Here is a 21,835-nt window from a genome sequence, read left to right on the forward strand (position 1 = left end):
GATAAGGCGCTTGCCAGCAATTGGTCCGACCCCGGCCCCGCATATGGTCCTCCAAGCACAGCCAGGAGGAGTCACCATATGGGGAGTGCCCCAGAGCCAGGTGTGGCCCTAAAACCAAGAAAAAAGGCATCCCAGTCCCACTTAGCGGGACCGCGGCTCACCCAACAAGGGCGCTCAGTCCTCCACGGGCTAGAGGGGAGGCGAGAAGTCCCGCCGCTGCCACCGAGGCGACGCTTCCTAGAGCGGCCCGGAACGCCGGGCGCTGATTGGTCCGTTGCAGCCCAGCTTTGTTGGGGCCGCCTTAAGAACGCATCTGTCACACCTGTTCCACGCCTAGTGCGAGGTGAGTAGCCGGACTCCCGGTTGCTGGGGGGGCGCGGGCAGTCCCCAGAGGGTCAGCAGCACGCCTGCCCAGCGCTGCCCGGCTCCTACCACACAGGATTTGGACCAAGTGAAGGGGACGCGGGCTGAAGCGGCGCTGCCCGCTCGACCCGTGTCTCCCCTCTCGCCGGCCTCCCCACGCCGGTACCCCATCCCCGGAGATGTGGCGTGAAGGGCATCTTTTCACGCCCTTAGCGTACCTGGAGTTTGCTCAGGGCTTCCGGATGGCAGCTGCCAGAGCTCATTTAATGTACACATCTGCACCAGGAGATTTTGACAGACGAGGCTCTAGCTCCTGGGTAACCAGCTTTGCTCTCCACCGCACCGCAGAGGGGCCAGGAGCGTTGGGACACCCACCAGGGCATTTGCCTTGCACGCGGCCTACCCGGCTTCCATCTTGCCTGGCATCCCGTATGCTCCCCAGAGCCTGCCAGGAGTGAACCCTGAGTTCCCTGTAGCACTGTCCTCCTGTTGTTCATCGAGTTGCTCAATCGGGCCAGTAACATCTCCATTGTGAGACTTGTCGTTACAGTGTTTGGCATATCGAATACGTCATGGGGAGCTTGCCAGGCTCTGCCATGCCAGCGAGATACTCTCGGTAGCTTGCCAGGCTCTCCGAGAGGGGCGGAGGAACCGAACCTGGGTCGGCAGGGTGTAAGGCAAACGCCCTATCACTGTGCTATTGCTCCAGCCCAGAATAATCCCTGAGTACTGCCAGGGGTGGCCCAAAAACCTAAATAAATAAATAAATGGCACAGGAGAGATCAGTTTCGAATGTGTGGTGTTAGCGATGTTTTTTCTTACCGTCTCCCAACACTTTTTTCCGATCCTGTTGGCTTGCCTTCATGCACATGTGTATGTTCACAGCAATTTGGGGCGTTTCCCTGTGAATTTGGTCTCGGTGTCTAAGAGATTCTCCCCGTATCAGTCTCACACTGAGAATTAATCTGTCCACAGCACAGAATGACCGCACCCCTGAAGCCTGAGCCGGAGACGGACCTGGGGAGAGTTAAGGTGGAAGAGCACTGCTGGGAACCCGACTCCACCTCACACCAGGACGGTGCTCACAGGAGGGAACTGTGCAGGCAGCACTTTAGGGGGCTCTGCTATCAGGACGCACCTGGCCCCCGGGAAGCACTTACCCAGCTTGGGGAGCTGTGTCGCCGGTGGCTGCGGCCAGAATGCCACACCAAGGAGCAGATCTTAGACCGCCTGGTGCTGGAACAGTTCCTGAGCATTCTCCCGAGGGACCTGCAAGCATGGGTGCGGGCGCAGCACCCGGAGACTGGAGAGGAGGCCGTGGCTGTGCTGGAGAGCCGGGAAAGGGAACTGGATGTGCCAACAAAGCAGGTGGGATGGCGACAGGGACAGTCAGCTTTGGTGGGGGGATGGAGACCCAGCAAAGGGCAACGAAAGGACACAGGGAGGTGTTTAGTGCTCCCGCAGAGAAGGACAGGCAGCCTGGGGAGGAGCCTCACAGCCAGTGCTCAGCCAAGTGTGGCTATGTAAACAGAAGCACTAGATTGATCCTGCCAGTTTGAAAAGTTGGGATCAGTGACAAGTTACAGGAAGGCAAGTAGGTCTCAGAGAAACACAAAGAATTCTCTACCATTTTGAGCTCCCTGTAAAGAAAATGGGGGCTACCTGGTACAGGACTGTTGGAGTTTGCTTTCAGGGTGCTGCTGTGGATATTACAGAATAGCACTGGCCCACCAGAAATGGGCTGGACCAAAAGGAGAGAGAGAGAGTATGGGCAGAGGGAGGGCTTGGATGGGGAGGGGGGATACCGGAGACATTGGTGGTGGGAAATGTGCACTGGTGGAGGGATGGGTATTTGATTGTATGACTGAAACTCAAACATGAAATCTTTATAACTATATCTCATGGTGACTCGATTAAAGAAATCAAAAGAAATGAGCTGGATCCTGTGTAACTGAAGATTTTTAATAGCCACGGTGATTCATTTGGCGGCAGGGAGAAGGGGGCTTGAGTCACCTCAGACCGTGTTCAGGGGATGTTCCTGGCTTTGTGCTCAGAGGTGGTGCTGGAATTGGTAGAATTGCAAGGCATGAGCCTTAACCCCTGAACTATCTCTGACCCTAATGGCCACATGTTAAAAATCAAAACAAATAAAATGTTATTTAATTCAACCTATACTGTTAGGCAAACAATATAAAAATGAGGTGGGTTTTTTCCATGTGATTTTAAAATTTATTGTATATTTTTACACTTTGTTTAATCTCAGTTTATCCTAGTCACATCTCGCGTGTGCAGAAGCCACATTTGCTAGTTGTAATCTTACTGGAAATTACAGTTCACCAAGAAATGCTCCTATGTGGGTCAGTGGGCCTGGATGATTTTAAAAGTACCTTCTAGGGGCCAGAGCAATAGTATAGAAGCTGTCACTCGCCTTGCATGCAGCTGACCTGGTTCCATCCCCTGAACCCTGCCAGGAGTGATCCCTGAGCCCAGATCTAGGAGAAAGCCTGGAGCACTGCTTGGGTGTGACTCCCCACCAGAAAAATGGCCCTTGTGAGTCCCAAGGCCTGTGTGATTCTGAACTTCTGCAGATTGCTGCAGCAGAGAGTGGCTTTTGAGCCAGTGTCCTGAACAGTCAGAATTAGCCTGACTCACCTCCACAACTGCTGTTTGCAGTTGAATAAAGAGTGTCCCCTTTCCTGAGTCTCTTGCAGATGCCTCTTTTGATTTGTCTCTCAAATGTTTCTGTTCTACCAAATCTCCTTTACCAGCTTACTCATGCCCTCTTGTTCCCAGGTTTCAGCCAGTTCAGAAAAACGGGAGACACTCCTGGACAAGTTGACGGTCTCAAGAAGACTTCCCGAGTCCCTCTCAGTTCAGCTTCATCCCAGCAAGATCCAGCAGGAGCAGGAATATGGGAAACCCCTGAGGGACGGTAAGGAGCAGTGGACGTGCGTGAGGAGAGAGCCGGTTCCTTTCCTTTTGTTCTTTTTTCGGCTTTTTGGGCCGCTCAGGGGTTCCTCCTGGCTCTGCACTCAGGAAATACTCCTGGTGGTGCTCAGGGGACCATATGGGATGCCAGGATCGAACTCAGATCAGTCACGTGCAAGGTCAACACCCTCCCTGTTGTACTATCATTCCAGCCTCCTTTCATTCTTGATTTCAAGTGTTCCTGCTTGACCACCACCTCACTGGAAGATTCTCCACCCCTTTCTATCCTTGCTCCATTACAGAAAGAATTTTGGTTTTCCATTAGACTAAAAAGCTACCATTTGGCCCAAGGGGTGAGCAATGGGCTATAAATGCACATTCAAATTAGTGATAGCTTATACTCTTCTCTGTTGCTATCTGATGCTTTTGGTTCCAAATTCCTTTCCCTCTCCCTTTTGAACAGGAGAATTTGACTCAATGAGTCTACTAGGACTGCCTAGAGTTTGGGTGGCTTAAGCAGCAGAAGTTTATGTTCTCACACTTCTGGAGGGTTAAAAGTGAGATGAAGGTGCTGGCAGTATTGATTTCTGCGGACGCCTCTCCCCTCGGCCTGTAGGTTTGCTGTCTTCTGTCCTTGCCATTCCTGCTCTCGTCTTGAAAGGACATCCATCAGGCTGGAGCGACAGCAGCCCATATGAACCCGGTCTGCTAGGAGTGATCCCTGAGCTCAGAGAACCCGGTCTGCTAGGAGTGATACCTGAGCTCAGAGACAGCAGAAAGCTGGCTCCCAGGTACATTGCTGCCTGCAAGACATATTCTTCTCTTTGAGCTATGAGCAGTTGCAGTGAAGGAAAGCTGTCCTATGGGAGGCTGGCAAAAGGGTCTGAGTAGGACTGCTGCACTGAGGATGCTTTTTCCTAAATCTTCATCTTTGGATGGTCATATGGATGAGAACTGGAAAAGGTGACCATTCCAGGTTGAGAGAATAATGGAATTTTTTTTAAGTGCAAGGCCAGAGAGATAGTACAGTGGGTAGGGCACTTGCTGGGTTGCACCACGGTTCGATCTGTGGTACTCCGTATGGTCCCAAACCCTGCCAGGAGTGGTCCCTGAGTGCAGAGCCAGGAACGAGCCTTGAACATAATCCAGTGTAGCCCCCAAAAATGTGAGGGCATAACACATTCTAAGAACAGTAAGTGCTGAGTTTGATATTTTTGTTTATTTTGATTTGGATTTTGATTTGTTTTTGTTGTTGTTTGTTTGTTTTGTTTTTTTCTTTTTGTGTTACTCCTGGCTCTGCACTCAGGAATTACTCCTGGTGGTGCTCAGAGGACCATATGGGATGCTGAGGATCAAATCCTGGCCAGCTGCATGCAAGGCAAACACCTTATCCGCTGTACTGTCACTCCAGCCTGATTTGGGGGTTTAGGTTTTTTGTTATTGTTGTTTTTTGGGTTTTGGGGTTTGGGGTTTTAGTTTTGTTTTGTTTTGTTTTGTTTTTTGGTGTGGGGGTGCCGTGCCCAATAATGTCCAGAACTTACTCCGCTCTGTGCTCACTCCTGGTGGAGTTCAGTGGGGAACCATATGTGGTGCCACAAATGAACCTGGGTCTGTATATCCAAGACATACACTTTACCCGCTGTACTACCTCTTTTGATATAAAAAAAAAGTCATTCTCAAAGTAGGGTCTCTGAATCATATAAACAGTATCTTGTTTAAAATGCCAATTCTTAGAATTAAATCTTTTCAACCTCACGAAATTAGTCTTTGTGTGTGTGTGTGTGTGTGTGTGTGTGTGCTTTTTGGATCACACCCAGCAATGCACAGGGGTTACTCCTGGCTTATACACTCAGGAATTACTCCTAGCGGTGCTCAGGGGAACATATGGGATGCTGGGAATCGAACCCAGGTCAGCCACGTAGAAGGCAAATGCCCCACCGCTGTGTTATTGCTCCAGCTCCGAAATTAGTCTTTTTGTTTGGGGAGTGGGGTCATGCCTAACTGTTCTTGGGGATACTCCTAGCGTGTGCTCTTGAGTCATTCCCAACAGTGTTGGAAGATCATGTGGTACCAGGGATCAAATCCTGGGCACTACCATTTCCTATTTATCTTTCTTTTTCTTTTAATTAAAAAATTGTTTTGGGCTGGAGAGATAGCGCAGCGGGTAGGGCGTTTGCCTTGCACATGGCCGACCCCGGTTCGATTCCCAGCATCCCATATGGTCCCCTGAGCACCGCCAGGAGTAACTCCTGAGTACAGAGCCAGGAGTAACCCCTGTGCATCGCTGGGTGTGACCCAAAAAGCAAAAAAAAAAAAATTAATTTATTGGACTGGAGTGATAGCACAGCGGGTAGGGCATTCGCCTTACATGCAGCCAACATGGCCGACCCGAGTTCGATTCCTCCGCCCCTCTTGGAGAGCCCGGCAAGCTACCGAGAGTATTCGATACGCCAGACACAGTAACAACAAAGTCTCCAATGGAGACGTTACTGGGCCCGCTCGAGCAAATCGACGATCACCGGGAGGGTCTTTACCTTACCTTACCATTTATTTGGGGGAGGTCACACCCAGCTGTGCTCAGGACTTACTTCTGGTGCTGAGCTCAGGGACCACTCCTGGTGATGCTCAGAGCACTCTGTGTGGTGCTGGGAATCGAACTATGTCATGAACTATGTCAGCTACATGAAAGGCAAGTGCATTACCAGCGATCCTATCCCTCTGGCCCTCCTGCTTATCTTTTTCCTGATTTATGAGCTCTCTCTCTGCTTGCAGCTTATTTATTTCATGCATACTTTCCTCCTCAAGAGTCCTACTCACTCTAATGCTCTCAGGTCCGAAATCCCATTATCTTTTCCAGTTGCACACCTGAGTCTGCTCCCACTTTAGCACCAACACCTCAGGGGCCAGCATGACTGCCCGCAGCATGTGACATGGGCCTACACCTACTGCTCCTGGCCCCTAGCCACACACTGTCACCTCCCTCACCATCTCTCGCCCCTAATTTCCCTCTTAACTTTCCATGTCCTCTCCGTAGTCCCTGTTTGCCTTTTTTCTCTCTTCTTCATCTCTTTGCAAATAATATATGCAAATAAAGTATTTATATGCAAATAAAATATATGCAAATAATATATGCAAATAAAGTATCACCTTGACTGACTTGTTCATTTCTTGCCTATCATGTCACTGTGTTTCAATGATAGCAGATATCTAAATTCTGTACTATATTTGACTTTGAGCTGGAGCAATAGCACAGTGGATAGGGTGTTTGCCTTGCATGCGGCTGGCCCGGGCCGACCCCGGTTTGATTTCTCCGCCCATCTCAGAGAGCCCAGCAAGCTACCGAGAATATCACACGCCTGCATGGCAAAGCCTGGCAAGCTACCCATGATGTATTCAATATGCCAAACACAGTAACAACAACTCTCACAAAAGAGATGTTACTGGTGCCCACTCGCATGAACAATGGGAGGACAGTGCAGTGCTATTTGACTTTGTTTTTTAATAAGTTTGTAACATGGCATTTTTCTCCCCTGGACTTTTTGATTCTGGTTTTGTTTTTTGGGGTCACACCCAGTGATGCTCAAGGTTTACTCCTAGCTCTGCACTCAGGAATTATTCCTGGCGGTGCTTGGTGGACCATATGGGGTGCTGGGGATCGAACCCTGGTCAGCCACGTGTAAGGCAAATGCCCTACCCACTGCACTATCGCTCAGGCTCCATGGGCTTTTTGATTCTGGAACCTAATCATGGACCTGCTGTTTGTGACAGGTGCGAAAACCAGGACGAAGAATGAAGAGCCGTTCCAGAAGGAAGACAGGCCCAAAGACTTGGAATCCCTCGGGGAGCTGAACGGGAGGCTGAGCGAAGACCTCCCTCCGCACCCCGAATCCAGAGAAGCTGCAGAAAGTGACGGCAGAGGAAAGTGGCCACCGAGAGGCAAAAGACGCTACACGTGCGAGGACTGTGGCAAGAGTTTTGGCCACAGCTCAGACCTCAGTAAGCACCGGAGAACCCACACGGGCGAGAAGCCCTACAAGTGCCACGAGTGTGGGAAGTCCTTCATCCAGCGCTGCCACCTCATCGGCCACCAGCGGGTACACAGTGGCGTGAAACCCTACAAATGCAAAGACTGTGGGCGAGAGTTCAGCGGGCGCACGGGGCTGGTTCAGCACCAGCGAATCCACACCGGGGAGAAGCCCTACGAGTGCCACGAGTGTGGGCGGCCCTTCCGCGTCAGCTCGGGCCTGATCCGGCACCAGAGAATCCACACGGGCGAGAAGCCCTACGAGTGTGATGAGTGCGGGCGGCCCTTCCGAGTGAGCTCGGCCCTGATTAGACACCAGAGAATCCACACGGCCAATCAGTTCTACTGACCCGTCGCGCGGGCCTGAGGAACTATCACAGGATTGACCTTCACAGAACTTACCTTCGCGGGGTTTTGTTTTTGTTCCTTTTGGATTTTGGGGTCACACCAAATGGTGCTGGGCTGGGCCCCCGGTGCTGCATGCTCACCAGCGCTCTGTGTTATCTTCCCTGGGCACAAACGTGATTTAAATCATTCCTCATAGTACCATAAAAGTCAACTGAGCTATTTTTTTTAAAAAATATTCTTTGCGGCATCATGATTTCCAATGCTGCTAATGATTGGCTCTCTTGCAGTCAATGTTCCAACTTCCTCTGCCTTTGTCTCAGGGTCCACTCTCATGCCCGCCTCTAACCTGAACTTCAGAGTCTTTGGGGGATTTTTTATTCCACTTTATTTAAACACCATAGTTTGCAAAGTTGTTCATTTTTTGGCTGAGAACTCCAGGCCTTCTCCAAGTGGAGGTGGGCCACTTCCCCAAGCCCATACTTCCAGAAGTCTTGGCAGCCACACCCATTTTCCATCACCCCCACCATGTAAGCTTACTTAAATACTAAGCCCAGTTAAAATATTTAAAACACCATAGTTTGCAAAGTTGTTGTTTGTTGCAGGCATTCATTATTCCCACCCCAACCTCACCACCACTGTGGCCTTTCCTCCACCACCATCCCCATTTTCCCAGCCACCCTGCAAGCCTGCCCCTCTAGCAGACCCCAAATAATTTTATATTGTTTGTTACCACTAAATTGGGCTGGAGTGATAGCACAGCGGTAGGGTGTTTGCCTTGCACGCAGCCAACATGGCCAACCCGAGTTCGATTCCTCCGCCCTCTCAGAGAGCCCGGCAAGCTACCCAGAGTATCTCACCCGCACGGCAGAGCCTGGCAAGCTACCCGGGATGTATTCGATATGCCAAACACAATAACAAATCTCACAATGTTACTGGGCCCGCTCGAGCAAATCGATGAACAACGGAGGACAGTGACAGTGACCACTAAATTGCTAACGGAATTATCAAAAAATAGTTCGGTAAAAAGAAAATTTGTGGAAATTGTTATAACTCATCATGGGGACAGCAAGCCCTTGCCTGAGGATTTACTAAGTTGTTGGTGCTAGTTGAGCCTTCTGTGTTAATGTTTTTGTTAATTGAGCTTAGTTGGCTCCTACATTACAATCCCATTCAATCTGGTGTGCTTCTACTGGGATATTAGTATTGTAGACTTTGGGGGTGTCAAATGTGGAGAGAAATATTTTAACTGGGCTTAGTATTTAAGTAAGCTTACTTGGTGGGGGTGATGGAATATGGGTGTGGCTGCCAAGACTTCTGGAAGTATGGGCTTGGGGAAGTGGCCCACCTCCACTTGGAGAAGGCCTGGCGTTCTCAGCAAAAAAAAAAAAAAAGAAAAAAAAAACCCGGTGTACCTGAAATTTTCAGCAGTTTAGCATCTTTGCAGAGCTCAGCTGTGAGGCAATACAGTCAGCTGTAGGCATGGTGGCAGCTGTTGGGGTGTGAGTGCAGCTCCCCAGGCTTTGGCAGGGCAGGGACTTGGTCCACACCCTCCCCAGATTACCCAGAGTTTTCAGTCAGGGACTAGTTTTGCAGCTAGTTGATCTCTTTTGAAATTTAATCATGAGTCTCTGAAGCTGAGCAGAGATGAGCCATAGATTATCAGCAGTGGTGGAATGTCACTTTAGAGTCTTTTGAACATAATTCTCCAACCAAGAAATGTTTACTTTGAATATTTACATTAACTGAAACAAAAAAATTAAAACCTGGGCCAAAGAAATAGTACAGTGGGAAAGGCACTTGCCTTGCAGGAGGCCAACCCAAATCCAATCCCTTAAGTTCCATATGGTCCCCTGAGCACTTCCAGGAGAGATTCCCGAGTGCAGAGCTAGGAATAACCCCCTTGAGCATACTGGATAAGGTAGAGGTAGAGGCCCTCCCGTTGATCATCGATTTGCTCGAGCGGGCCCAGTAACGTCTCCATTGGAGACTTTGTTGTTACTGTGTCTGGCATATCGAATACTCTCGGTAGCTTGCCGGGCTCTCCGAGAGGGGCGGAGGAATCGAACTCGGGTCGGCCATGTTGGCTGCGTGCAAGGCAGACGCCCTACCCGCTGTGCTATGGCGGTTCCATGGTGTAATGGTTAGCACTCTGGACTCTGAATCCAGCAATCCGAGTTCAAATCTCGGTGGAACCTGCACGGAGCATACTGGATATGGTACAAAAAAAAAATTAAAACCTCAGGTTTCATACCCATACTTATTCTTTTTTTTTTTCTTTTCTGTTTTTTGGGCCCTTCTGGTAGTGCTCAGGGCTTACTCCTGGCTCTGCACTCAGAAATCATTCCCGGTGATGCTCAGGGGACCATATGAGGTGCTGGGGATCAAACCTGGGTCATCCGCATACAAGGCAAGCAACTTACCCACTGTACTATTTCTCTGGCCCCTCATACTTGTTCTTTATGACTCATCTGCACAATATTTCAACATCTGAGCAAAGTGTTTTTGTTTCGTTGTTTTGGGAGAGACATATCTAACAGTGCTTGGGGAACCAAATAGTGCCAGTAATCAAACCTAGGCCTCTTGCATGAAAAGCATCCACTTGGTGCTTTGATATTCTGGCCACTGAACCAAGTATTTTGAGGGGGGGATGGAAGGGCCACACCTGACAGTGCTGGGGAACAAATTGAGGTGTCAGAATTCAAACCACTGTTGCAGCCACAATTGCATGCAAGACAAGTGCCTTAACCACTCTTTTATCTTTATGGCTCTGAACCTTTTAGGGTGCAGGGACACCAGTTGTGCTCACTGCTTATTCCTGGCCGAACCAAATCTTTTCAATTGTTTGCATGGTTTGGGGGCCACATCAGGTACTCAGGGGACTTTGAGGTGCCTTGCACTGAATCCAGGTCAGCTGAATGAAAGACAAGTGCCTTACCTGCTCTACTGTTTATCTGCCCCCAATATTTTTTTTTTAAGGACATGAAAAGTACTCAGTCTTGGATAGACACTTGAGTGTGCTCTATGAAGTAACACTCAAAAAGTTATTTTAGAAAACGGAAGTCGAGTTAAGAGGAATTCCTGGGGGCTGGAGCAATTGCACAGCGGGTAGGGCGTTTGCCTTGCACGCGACCAACCAGACCAACCCGGGGTCGATTCCCAGCATCCCATATGATCCCCTGAGCACCGCCAGGGGTGATTCCTGAGTGCTGAGCCAGGAGTAACCCCTGTGCATTGCCAGGTGTGACCCAAAAAAAGCAAAAAAAAAAAAAAAAAAAAAAAAGGAATTCCTGCAGAATCCGGCCGTGGCTGTGGGCAACCGGCCTGCCCTGGGCAGACCGAGCGCAGTGAATTCCCACGTCGAGGATCCTCCAAAGGCGTGCCACTTCCACCGCTTTCCCAGCTCCTCCTCCGGCTGGCACCGGCGGGGGAAACCGTCATCCTCTCCCAGCAGCTTGCGGCGGCGGTGGTGGCCGCCAGCTCGGAGCCGCCACCCTCGGGGAGACCCGCGTCGGGGGATCCCGCGGTGCTCGGGCCCCTCCAAGCACCGACCATAGAGCGCTCAGACCTCCAGGATTCCTAGAGAGCTCCCGGAAGTGCCTTCGGGGCAAGATGCGCCTGGGCCCGTGTGGTGCCTCGGCGGGCTTGGAAGTTGGGGCTGGCGGGGCTCGGCCCGTTCCCGCCGCGGCCCGTTGTCCCTGCCCCTGCCCCTGCCCGGACCTGGCCGCGCATCGCAGCCGCCCGGCCCCGCTGTGGACACTCGCGGTGAGTCAGCTTCGCGCGCCAGGTGCGGGGACGGGACGCGCTTTGCGGCCAGAGCGGCCCGCGGCGAGGGCCGGTCGGGGGGCGGGGGGGCTGCTGCGGCCCAGGGGGCGCCCCGAGACCCCCCCGCGTCCCCAGACTTTCTGGCGAGGGGACCTTCCAGGGGGGAGGTCAGGGCGTCCCTCTCCCCCGGCTTGGGTTCGAGACGTGCCCCGCAGCCTCGCCTCTTGGCCGGCCCTGGCCGCAGGCGTTATTTTGGTTTTGTTCGAATTGAGCGATTGTGCATTTTCCGTCACGGTGCAGGCAGTTTGTTAAAAGGTGTATCTGCGCGTCCCGTGATTAGCCAGCCCCCAGTTGATCACGGAAACTTAGTTTTGCAGTTTAGGATGATTTTTGCAACGTATTGAGAGAATGCAAGCGGTTCCCAGGATAACTGGACCGACAGAAACTGTTTTGTTTTGTTTTGTTTTGTTTTGTGTTTAACCACTTCGGCCGAATTGTGTCTTTACAGGATTTATGAGATAGCAATCAGCTTTAGGATGGAATAACTTCCTGTATCAATAAACTGTTCTCTCGCATGCCCTGTCCTTTTTTTAATTTTTTGTTTTGTTTTGTTTTCGGCCCACACACTCAGGGCTTACCCCGCAGAAAGCACTACTGGCAGTGCTCAGGGGACCAAATGGGGTACCAGGGACTGAACCCTGTGCTGGCCTTGTGCAAGCCAAACAGTCACCCTACTTGCATTCAAAATCACATTCTTGATTATCGCATTCAAATTTCGCATTCAAATTTCGCATTCAAATCGTATTCAAAATCACATTCTTGACTTTGGGGGGGTGGGGTGATCGTGGAGCATTCAGGCTGGTGCATTGCTCTGACTCAGAGGGGAAATTCTTAAAAGCCAGGATGTAAGAAGGCCTGGGCGATGGTTCAGGGGGCAGGAGTGTGTGGGAGCACCAGCCTGAGTGCTCCAAGATCACCCCACCCCCTAAAACCAAGAATGTGAACAACAGTCTGTATACATAATACATATCTGCGTGTGCAAAATTGTTTGAAAGAAAGGAACATAGTTAACAGATTTTGTGGTATGTTTTTATGGTTGGTTAGTTACAGGTCATTATTGAGAAAAATGGACATTGGAAGAGGGAGTTATTAAAATGGAAAAATAGCCAGTGGAGGTCATCGAGATGGGCAACTGGAACTACTTGACTGATTTGATTTAAATATGTCCATCTGATAATTAGATGACTTTCATCAATTTCACTGTTGAGGCTTCAATATAAAGTTCTTGGATGGTGAACACATAACATTGAAATACTTTGTAGTTAGGATTCATGAGGATTGATGATAAGACGGAAGGTGGCCTATTGTTTAGGAATTTGTCACTATACTTTAAGGAAATTCGTAAGCATAAACATCAAGGCTGTAGACTCTGGGGTTACAGGTACTGACAGGGCAGCTATGTTTCCTGGGATAAGGGGCAAGTGCTTCAAAGAAAGTTCTAGATCTTGAAATAAGATCCAGTGTTGAAGTTATCCTTGAGACAGGAATCTGAATCAGAGGCAGGATGATAAGTGTCAGAGGGAGAAGAGGCAGTATTGGAATAGTTCTTAACAGTACCTTGAGCGAGATTATGTGGACTCGAGCCCTACCTATTGAGAGGGAGGGACAGGTTGATAAGGAGAAGCCCACTCAACAGCTGGGTAGCAAACTCTGTAAGGAGTGAGTTGTATGAGCAGCGGTGAGAGCAGCCGAGATTCAGCACAGAATTTCAGTGACACCCAGTCTCCATGGTTTCCTGAGATAGTTTAACCGTATTTCACATCCCCTGGCAGAAAAAATAGGAAGGGATTGTTCCCAGTTGGTTTGACATAACAGAAGGCTAAGGCAGAAAGGAGTAATTTCTGGAAGGAGACTAGCGCTTCAATGAGAGCCGTGAATGCCACGCTGTGCTAAGGAGCATATTGCAATGTCTTAATCAATTATTGGAACCTTTGTCATTCCCCCTCCCCCTCCCCCAGGGTTCTCAAGAAGGTGGTAGAAACAGGCATCCTTAGCTTTCCTGGCGCTCAATGGCTTCAGAATCAAGAAAGTCCTCGGTCCCTTCCCCACCAGGCCATGCCCCTGAAGAGGACCTTGTAATTGTCAAAGTAGAGGAAGATCCTGGATGGGACCAGGAATCTGGTCCGCATGAAAATAACCCTCCTGGCCAAGAGCACTTCCGCTTGCGCTTCAGGAAGCTGGGCTATCAGGAGACACCAGGGCCCCGGGAGGCGCTGATCCAGCTCCGGGCACTTTGCCACCAGTGGCTGAGGCCAGACTTGAACACCAAGGAGCAGATCCTGGAGCTGCTGGTGCTGGAGCAGTTCCTCACCATCCTGCCCGGGGAGCTGCAGTCACTGGTGACTGAACACCAGCTGGAGAATGCAGAAGAGGTGGTGACTCTGCTGGAAGACTTGGAGCGGCAGATCGATGTCCTAGGACGGCCCGTGAGTAGCGGAGTTGCGCAGAGGGCCGGAAATGCGGGGAGGGACGTTGGGCACTTTGGAGGGAACAGAACTCCTGAGCACCAGTTCCTGTAGCATGAAGGTAGAACTAATTGTAGCACAGAAACGGTTTTATGTGTAGAGATCTGCTTATAGATTTGTGGAAAAATAAGCTTTCGTAAATTCTTATTTAACATCATTAATAGGTTCCTGCAACCATGACTATTAAGTGAAATATATAAGGAACCATGCCTTGAATAAAGTCCTTTCATTTCAGGTCAGTCAGTGGTGTTTCATTCTCACCAGTGTTACTGGGGGGCCTTTTAATGGGCCGTAACCTCGCAGAGGTAGTAAATGGGAAGTTAGGCATGGGGAACTGAAATGACTTCCACAGCACTCCTACATGAGTAAGATTTGTGACCAGAACGCAGCCTCTCTGTTTCTTTCTGTCACCGGGAAGAGTCGGGGTGGGGTTGTCACCACATCTGGCAATGCTCCCGGCTTACTCCTGGCAGTGCTCCGTGGATCATCTGCAGTGCTGGGCAGTGAATCAAGGTCAGCTGCATGCAAAGCGAGTGCCTTTAACCCCTGAACTATTCACTCCATCTTTGTCAAGGCTTTAACTCATTCTTCCCCCGCTTGAGAGTACAGGATATGGGTGGTTTTTGCCTCAAGGCCCGCGTCAGGAGAAATCCTTTCCCGTAGAGAAGTGACAGCAAAGTGCCCTTTCTCCAGAGTGCCGAAGAGCACGCCTGAGGTTCTAATCACCCCTCGGAAGTCAGTGGGATTCTCTTCCTGCCAAGCCTGGGTCCCTGTAGATACGTTCTGATGGGGTACATTTTATTTCCCAGAGTGTTCCTGGTCCTGCGACTGTCCCATTGTTCCTAGGTCCCAGCTCTGGCACACAGACACAGGATGCTGTGGGAGGGGGGCCCAGAGCCTCACGGGCCACAGCACCAGCCTGCCATGACGCAGCAGGAATCTCCCATGCTCCGAGGGCCTCAAGGGAGAGGTGAGGAGTCAGATTTTATTGGTGGGGAGAGAGGGTAGAGGGAATTGAGGGGTGGGGAGGGAGAGAGAAAAAGAAAGACGGTAGGCTTTGAACATCCAGAGAGGTTTTGAAATCTTCTAGAGAACAGGAATTTGAGAGGCTGGGGAGAAAATACAGTGGGTAAGGCATGTGGCTTGCACACAGCCAACCTGGATTCATTCCCCAGTATCCCCTTTGGGCCACACCCAGCCATGCTCAGGACTTCCTCCTGGCTCCCAACTCAGGGATCACTCCTGGCACTCTTGGGGAACCATAGTATGTGTTAGGGGAAAAACCTGGGCCAGCCACATGCAAAGCAAACTCCTCAGGCACCATATACCCCAACACTGCTTTGACCATCATTTGGCTAACTACAGTGATGATATTTTTTGATCATCTTTTCTACATTAGTTACTATAGCAAGTGTTCCCTTCTCTCCATTTACCTTTTTATTACTGGAGATTGAAAAATTATTATATTGTTACTGTCTTGACTCCTATGAATTTTTGACGTTTTTCTTTTTCTTTTTTTAGAATTTACTTGCTTGCCTGTATTATAAGATAGTCCCATTTTACCTCCTACTTGCCTCACATTTCATGTTTTTTCACTTACAAGGTTGACAGTAGCTTGTTCTCTAGAAATGAATTCTTCTAAAGAAACAGAAATGTGGACCAGAGCTAGAAGCAAATAGGGAAGTTTCCTTGTCTGTGACTAACCCAGGTGCAATCTCTGCCATCCCGTAAGGTCCCCTGAGCCCGCCTGAAGTGATCCCTGAGCACTGCCCAGTGTGGCCTCCCCCCAAAAATAGAGAGACAAATGTTTTCAGTGATATTGTCTTTTTTAATTCCTCGGTGATAGGAATGCTCACTGAGAAATGAGTCATCAGGGTATTTTTGTCTTATGCATGCTCTATAAAAGATGCTTACACAAACCCAATAGCATAGTCTTTCTTGCACATAGCGGGCTCACTGTCATATGTGAAATTTGCCCTTGTTGACCAAAACATTGTTGTGAGCACATGACTGTAATTATTGACCAAAGCTCTGAAGCCCTCAAGTGCAGTCACATGGACCCTGCTGGTCTGGGCAGTCCACTCTTGGGTAGATGGAGGATGCGAAGGAATATTACAGTCACGGCCAGCTCGCCCAGAGCTAGGGGCTTAAAGAACTCCTACACCAGGATGTATGGAACGTTTGGCAGTAGTGAGGCCATTGTAAAGCCGCTTCTGTTAGCAAACCAGTACATTGGTGGTGGTGGTGGTGGTGGTGGTGGTGGTGGTGGTGGTGGTGGATTTTTTGGACCACATCTGGTGGTGCTTGGCTACACCCAGCTTGATACCTGACCATTCCATGTCAGGCTGAACCTGGGCCTCCTGCATGCAAAAATGTAAGCACTGGCCCATACAGCTATCTTTCCAGCTCCTGAATTTTATGTTTTTGAAGTGTAACTCCACACTGAGCAGGATATCCAAGTGTGGGTATTTTTTGGGCAACCATAATTATGCACTCAGCCTAAGGTGTCAGCATGTTATGTGCAAATTTTCTAAATTGAACCAGTTGAGTTTTTTTTTTCATAAAACTAGACCAAAAAAAAGGTTTATTAAAAGTTAGCTAAACCATGTTAGAAAAGATGAAGTCATGAAATTTACATACGAGTGGTACTACCTGGAAAGTATCATGATAAGCGAAATGAGTCAGAAAGAGAGGGAAAGATTGCATTCATCTGGGGAATATGAAGTAACAAAATAGGAGACTAACACCCAAGTGTGGCCAAGATTAGTACCAGGAGGTTTGCTCCATGGCTTGGAGGTTTGCTCCATGGCTTGGAAAAGGGAGCTCAGATAGAGAAGGGAGCACCAAATAAAGGGTGTTGGGAGGATCCTCCCAGGATGGGAGAAGCATGCTGAAAGTAGACTATACACCAAACACGGTTGCCACTCAATGCCTCTTTTGCAAACCACAACACCCAATAAGAGAGAGAGAACAAAAGGAATGCCCTGCCCCAGAGGCAGGGTGGGATGGGGGGGGAAGAGGGGTGGGAGGGATATTGGGATCCGTGGTGGTGGGAAATGGGCACTGGTAGAGGGATGGGTATTTAATCATTGTATAACTGAAACCCAAGCACAAAAATCTGTAAGTCTACAACTGTACCTCATGGTGTTTCACTAATAAAAAAAAATAGCTAAACTTAATGCAGTAGCACTGTAGCACTGTCCTCCCGTTGTTCATCAATTTGCTCGAGTAGGCACCAGTAATGTCTCCATTGTGAGACTTGTTGTTACTGTTTCTGGCATATAGTAAACGCCATGGGGAGCTTGCCAGGCCCTGCCATGCGGGAGGGATACTCTCGGTAGCTTGCCGGACTCTCTGAGAGGAATGGAGGAATCGAACCCGGGTTGACCACATGCAAGGCAAACACCCTACCCACTGTGCTATTGCTCCAGCCCAAAGTAAAATATAAATGAAGAAAAATATTCTGGAAAATAATTTTTTCAGGTGACATGGAAAGTAAGAGGATAATAACTTGTTTTCATTGTAGCAGATTTTTATAAAAAAGAACCCAAAGTCATAGTTTTGTCAGAGTTTCTCTAATTTTTCCAAAGTGTCAGCTTTAATTTGCTCATTAGACAAAAATGTAAAAATATAAAAAAGAAAGTGACCGTGTCGACTTTAGGATTTGAATTTTCAAATAAACCTGGCCTGTTTATTTGAAAAGCTTGAGCCAACAGCTTTAGAATGGGCCAGTGCTGGCTCTGAGAACCGTGGGACAGGGCTGGTTCCATCCACTAGCTCCTTTCTCCTTCCTCAGCCATTCCTGCTTCTCAGAGTTCTACCTCTCCCCAGAAAAGGACTCCCGGAGACCAGGAGGTGACAGCTACACTTCTTACAGCAGGATTCCAAGTGAGTTGCAATCTCATGACTTCCCTAAGCTCTGCTTGGCAGTGCTGGTGGCATTTGCCCCAGGTATGGGCTAGTAGTGACAGTAGTCACTAGGGAACTTGCCTCGCGTTCTTCTGTATAGAAAGATTTTTCTCCCACTAAAAGTCTGGTGTATTTTCCCCTTCCCACCTATTCAGCTTCATTTACAAAATATGTCCCCACTCTTTTTGTTCTTGGGCCACGTGCAGCTGTACTTAGGACTGACTCCTGGCTCTGCACTCAGGGATCACTCCGGGTGAGGCTCGGGGGGCCATCTGGGATGCCTGGGATTGAACCCCTGTTGGCCATGTGCACCTCAAGTGCCTTCCCTGCTGTACTATTGCTCCGATCCCTGGAATGCTTTCCCTTTTGGTCCAATACTTTTGGTCCCTTTTGAAAACAACACTGGTGAACCTTGCTGACAGTCTGGGTTAGCACTGTGGAACAGACCCGGTCCCCAGATGGGGTCTTGCTTGTTTGCTTGCTTGTTTCCAGACTCTAGAGAAGATTGAAGACATGGCTGTGTCCCTGATTCGAGAGGAATGGCTTCTTGATCCGCCACAGAAGTCTCTGACCAGAGACAGCAGACCAGAGAATCACAGAAACATGTTCTCCCTGGGTAAGTGCAGATCTGGTTTTCTAATTTGTTTTTTTATGTGTATGGTAGCTGTGAACCCTCGGGAAAACATCATCTACTTTAAACACATGCACCCAGGGACCAGAGCAATAGTCCAGTGGTTAAACTGCTAACTGCTTGCTTTGCATTGGGCCAACCCAGATTCAATTGGCAGAACCCCTGATGGTCCCCCAAGCCTGCCAGTGGTGATCCCTGAGGAAGACCCAGTAGTAAGCCCTGAGCAAAGCCAAGTCTGGCTGGCCCAAAAAATAAAAACAATTTTTTTAATGATAATATTTTTAAAAATTGGGCCAAAGAAATAGTACGGCAGGTAAGGCATTTGCCTTGCACATGACCAACCCAGGTTCAATCCCTGGTATCCCATATGGTCCTCTGAGCCCACCAAGAGTGATTCCAGAGTGCAGAGACAGGAGTAGTGCCTAAGCATCACCGAGTGTGTCCCCAGAACCAAAAATAAAAACAATGTAAAATATTTAAAATAATAGTAAAACACTAGTACCAAGGACTGGAGAAGTAACTGAAGAAGCAGGACACATGCTTTGGAGGCCCAGGTTCAGTTTCCAGCACCACATAGTCCTTCAAACTTAGAGCTGGGAGTAACCCCTGAGCACTGCTAGTTGATTCCAAGAACTACAAAATGGGATGAACACAGTATCCCATGGAGAAATACAGTGTTGACACTTCGTAAGCTCTAGAATGAACCCTCGGGCTAAGGAGACAGCTCCTGCTAGAACGTGTGTAAGAGGCTGAGTCCCGCCACCACAGTGTCCCCCGAGCTGTCCCCATCCCACTATTGTGGCCCAGGTGACTCCAGAGAACCACATCATCATGCTGCAGTGCCTGGCTGAGCGTTGCTGGGAGTGTGGCCCTGGGCCCCGTGAGCACTACTGACTGTGGCCTCATAAATACAAGGAGACTTATATTAAGATGCTTAAGACGCTGATCACATCTTACAGCTGCCCAAAATGAGAAATATAAAACCTGATGGGCATGTCTTTTGGCATTGCTCCTGGAAGAGCCTGACTCAGCTCAGATGCTCTCTACTTTCTCATCTCTCTTTCCTACCTGGAATACAGATGTGCGGGATGGGACTCTGGCAACCATATCTGTGCTGAGTGGACTTCTTGAAAGGTAGTCACGCACATAGGGCCAGAAAGGCTGAGGCCTTCCCAACCTCTGACTGGCCACGCAACTACTATAGTCCCATCAGACTATCTTGTTTAATCTATTCATATTTGGGATTATAGATCTATTCCGGGCTGGAGTGATAGCACAGTGGTAGGGCGTTTGCCTTGCACGCGGCTGACATGGCTGACCTGACCAACCCGAGTTCGATTCCTCCGCCCCTCTCGGAGAGTCCAGCAAGCTACCGAGAGCATCTCACCCGCACGGCAAAGCCTGGCAAGCTACCCATGACATATTCGGTATGCCAAACACAGTAACAACAAGTCTCACAATGGAGACGTTACTGGGCCCGCTCGAGCAAATCAGTGAACAACAGGAGGATAGTGCATAGTGCTTATATTCAGTATTACTATAAGGGCAGTCATCAACTGGCCAGTTGGAACTTGAATTCTTCCCATGTTCCTCCTGCTCTCGGTTCCCATAAAGGCTTCAGGTTTCCTCGTGGAGGCTGTTGTGCTCCTCCCTTTACTTCGATCATTTACCTTGAGAATAGGAAGTGATAGTGAGCTGCCATTTATTTTACTTGTTGCATTTTCATTTCAGGTGGTGAGACCAGGAATGAGAACAGGGAGATGACGTCGAAACAGGCAACAGCTACCGGAATCCAGCCACCTGGAGGGACAGCTGCCAACTGCAATGGGGATCTTGTCGGGGGTCTTGAGCACGGAGAAGCCCCGGGCCTTCGGGGCAAAGCAGAGAGGCAGCGGGGAAACCCCACCCAGGAGAGACGGCATAAATGTGACGAATGTGGGAAAACCTTTGCCCAGAGCTCAGGCCTTGTCCGCCACTGGAGAATCCACACTGGGGAGAAACCCTACCAGTGCAGTGTGTGCGGGAAAGCCTTCAGTTACAGGTCGGCCCTGCTGTCCCATCAGGATATTCACAACAAAGTCAAGCGTTACCACTGCAAGGAGTGCGGGAAGGCCTTCAGCCAGAACACGGGCCTGATCCTGCACCAGAGAATCCATACCGGGGAGAAGCCGTACCAGTGCAGTCAGTGTGGGAAGGCCTTCAGCCAGAGCGCAGGCCTCATCCTGCACCAGCGGATCCACAGTGGGGAGCGGCCCTATGAATGTAGCGAGTGTGGGAAGGCCTTCAGTCATAGCTCGCACCTCATTGGCCACCAGAGAATCCACACAGGGGAGAAGCCCTATGAGTGCGAGGAGTGTGGGAAAACCTTCAGGCGGAGCTCACACCTCATTGGCCACCAGAGAAGCCACACCGGGGAGAAGCCTTACAAATGCACGGAGTGTGGGAGGGCCTTCAGTCAGAAGTCGGGCCTCATTGAGCATCAGCGAATCCACACGGGAGAAAGACCTTACAAATGTAAAGAGTGTGGGAAAGCGTTCAATGGCAACACCGGCCTCATTCAGCACCTGAGGATTCACACGGGGGAGAAGCCCTATCAGTGCAAAGAGTGTGGCAAAGCCTTTATTCAGAGGTCCAGTCTCATTCGACATCAGAGAATCCATAGTGGAGAGAAATCCGCACCCATAGTCGTGTAGGGGGGAAGCTTCGGCCGTCCTTGGGCGTTATTCAACACCCGGCGCAGGCCGGTGAGAAGGCTTTTTCGGTGAAGTGAAAATGCAGAAAGATCATCGCCATTCCAACCTTGTCTAGTGTCATGGTCAGCCTCAGAGGCCAAGTTAGACTAGCTGGGCAAAGTTAGACTAGGTGGGTGGTAGTTCAGGCCCGGTGCCCTGAGGCAGGTGCTTACCAAGAGTCTCGTGAGGTGGAGTAGAGGGAGCAGCGCTCCTGTTGCTGTTTAAAAAAGCCTTAGACCACGTTGCTCTCTGGGACTCAGGGCACTTGGGTTCATATTCGCGGTGAGTCTCGCTGCAGACCTGAGAGGGGCTTCTCTCCCTGTTTCTCCCCCTCTCCTGTGAGTTATCTCCCGTTTACCTCCGTGGCGGGGCATGTGCTCCTGATCCTGTCTTAGAAGTTGCCGTAGAGTTTGGAGCAGACTCTGTGTGAGATACTTGGATTTAGCTTCCTGGGATCCTAGTTCTAGGGAGTTTTCACACACAAGGTGTTGACGCTGAAATGTGCATTGCCCTTGAATACTAGAGTCTGTGGCAATCCCTGATCCTGCTATATCTTCAACAGCACTCCTGCGTTTTTCTCCACTTACCTCTTTCATTGACCCCACTGAGCCAT

At 49.7% G+C, this 21,835-nt stretch overlaps 2 protein-coding genes and 1 non-coding gene across 3 annotated transcripts; all 3 read left to right on the forward strand.

Moving 5' to 3' along the window:
* Positions 1 to 262: 262 nt before the first annotated feature.
* Positions 263 to 7,689, forward strand: ZSCAN16 (zinc finger and SCAN domain containing 16). Its single transcript, XM_056132546.1, has 4 exons — positions 263 to 343; positions 1,339 to 1,731; positions 3,157 to 3,295; positions 7,060 to 7,689. The coding sequence occupies exons 2-4, from the start codon at positions 1,345 to 1,347 to the stop codon at positions 7,662 to 7,664; spliced, it is 1,131 nt and encodes a 376-aa protein (XP_055988521.1). The 5' UTR covers positions 263 to 343; positions 1,339 to 1,344; the 3' UTR covers positions 7,665 to 7,689.
* A 2,097-nt stretch (positions 7,690 to 9,786) lies between these two features.
* On the forward strand, positions 9,787 to 9,858 carry TRNAQ-CUG (transfer RNA glutamine (anticodon CUG)). The gene has a single exon. It is a non-coding gene; the product is annotated as a tRNA-Gln (tRNA).
* Positions 9,859 to 11,322: 1,464 nt separating this feature from the next.
* Positions 11,323 to 21,297, forward strand: ZKSCAN8 (zinc finger with KRAB and SCAN domains 8). Its single transcript, XM_056132538.1, has 6 exons — positions 11,323 to 11,425; positions 13,444 to 13,911; positions 14,797 to 14,920; positions 17,747 to 17,838; positions 18,352 to 18,475; positions 20,222 to 21,297. The coding sequence occupies exons 2-6, from the start codon at positions 13,495 to 13,497 to the stop codon at positions 21,181 to 21,183; spliced, it is 1,719 nt and encodes a 572-aa protein (XP_055988513.1). The 5' UTR covers positions 11,323 to 11,425; positions 13,444 to 13,494; the 3' UTR covers positions 21,184 to 21,297.
* Positions 21,298 to 21,835: the final 538 nt, after the last annotated feature.

The sequence above is a fragment of the Sorex fumeus genome, unplaced genomic scaffold, assembly GCF_029834395.1.
Source record: "Sorex fumeus unplaced genomic scaffold, SorFum_2.1 ptg000094l, whole genome shotgun sequence".
Lineage (NCBI taxonomy): Eukaryota > Metazoa > Chordata > Mammalia > Eulipotyphla > Soricidae > Sorex > Sorex fumeus.

What these genes read in the sequence shown, in the direction of transcription:
- ZKSCAN8 (XM_056132538.1), top strand. Translation starts at nt 13,495, where the DNA reads ATGGCTTCAGAATCAAGAAAGTCCTCGGTCCCTTCCCCACCAGGCCAT. An exon ending in TTCTTACAGCAGGATTCCAA is followed by an intron (nt 17,839 to 18,351) that starts GTGAGTTGCAAT and finishes GCTTGTTTCCAG; the next exon opens with ACTCTAGAGAAGATTGAAGA. An exon ending in CAGAAACATGTTCTCCCTGG is followed by an intron (nt 18,476 to 20,221) that starts GTAAGTGCAGAT and finishes TTTTCATTTCAG; the next exon opens with GTGGTGAGACCAGGAATGAG.
- ZSCAN16 (XM_056132546.1), top strand. Translation starts at nt 1,345, where the DNA reads ATGACCGCACCCCTGAAGCCTGAGCCGGAGACGGACCTGGGGAGAGTT. An exon ending in TGGATGTGCCAACAAAGCAG is followed by an intron (nt 1,732 to 3,156) that starts GTGGGATGGCGA and finishes TCTTGTTCCCAG; the next exon opens with GTTTCAGCCAGTTCAGAAAA. An exon ending in TGGGAAACCCCTGAGGGACG is followed by an intron (nt 3,296 to 7,059) that starts GTAAGGAGCAGT and finishes TGTTTGTGACAG; the next exon opens with GTGCGAAAACCAGGACGAAG.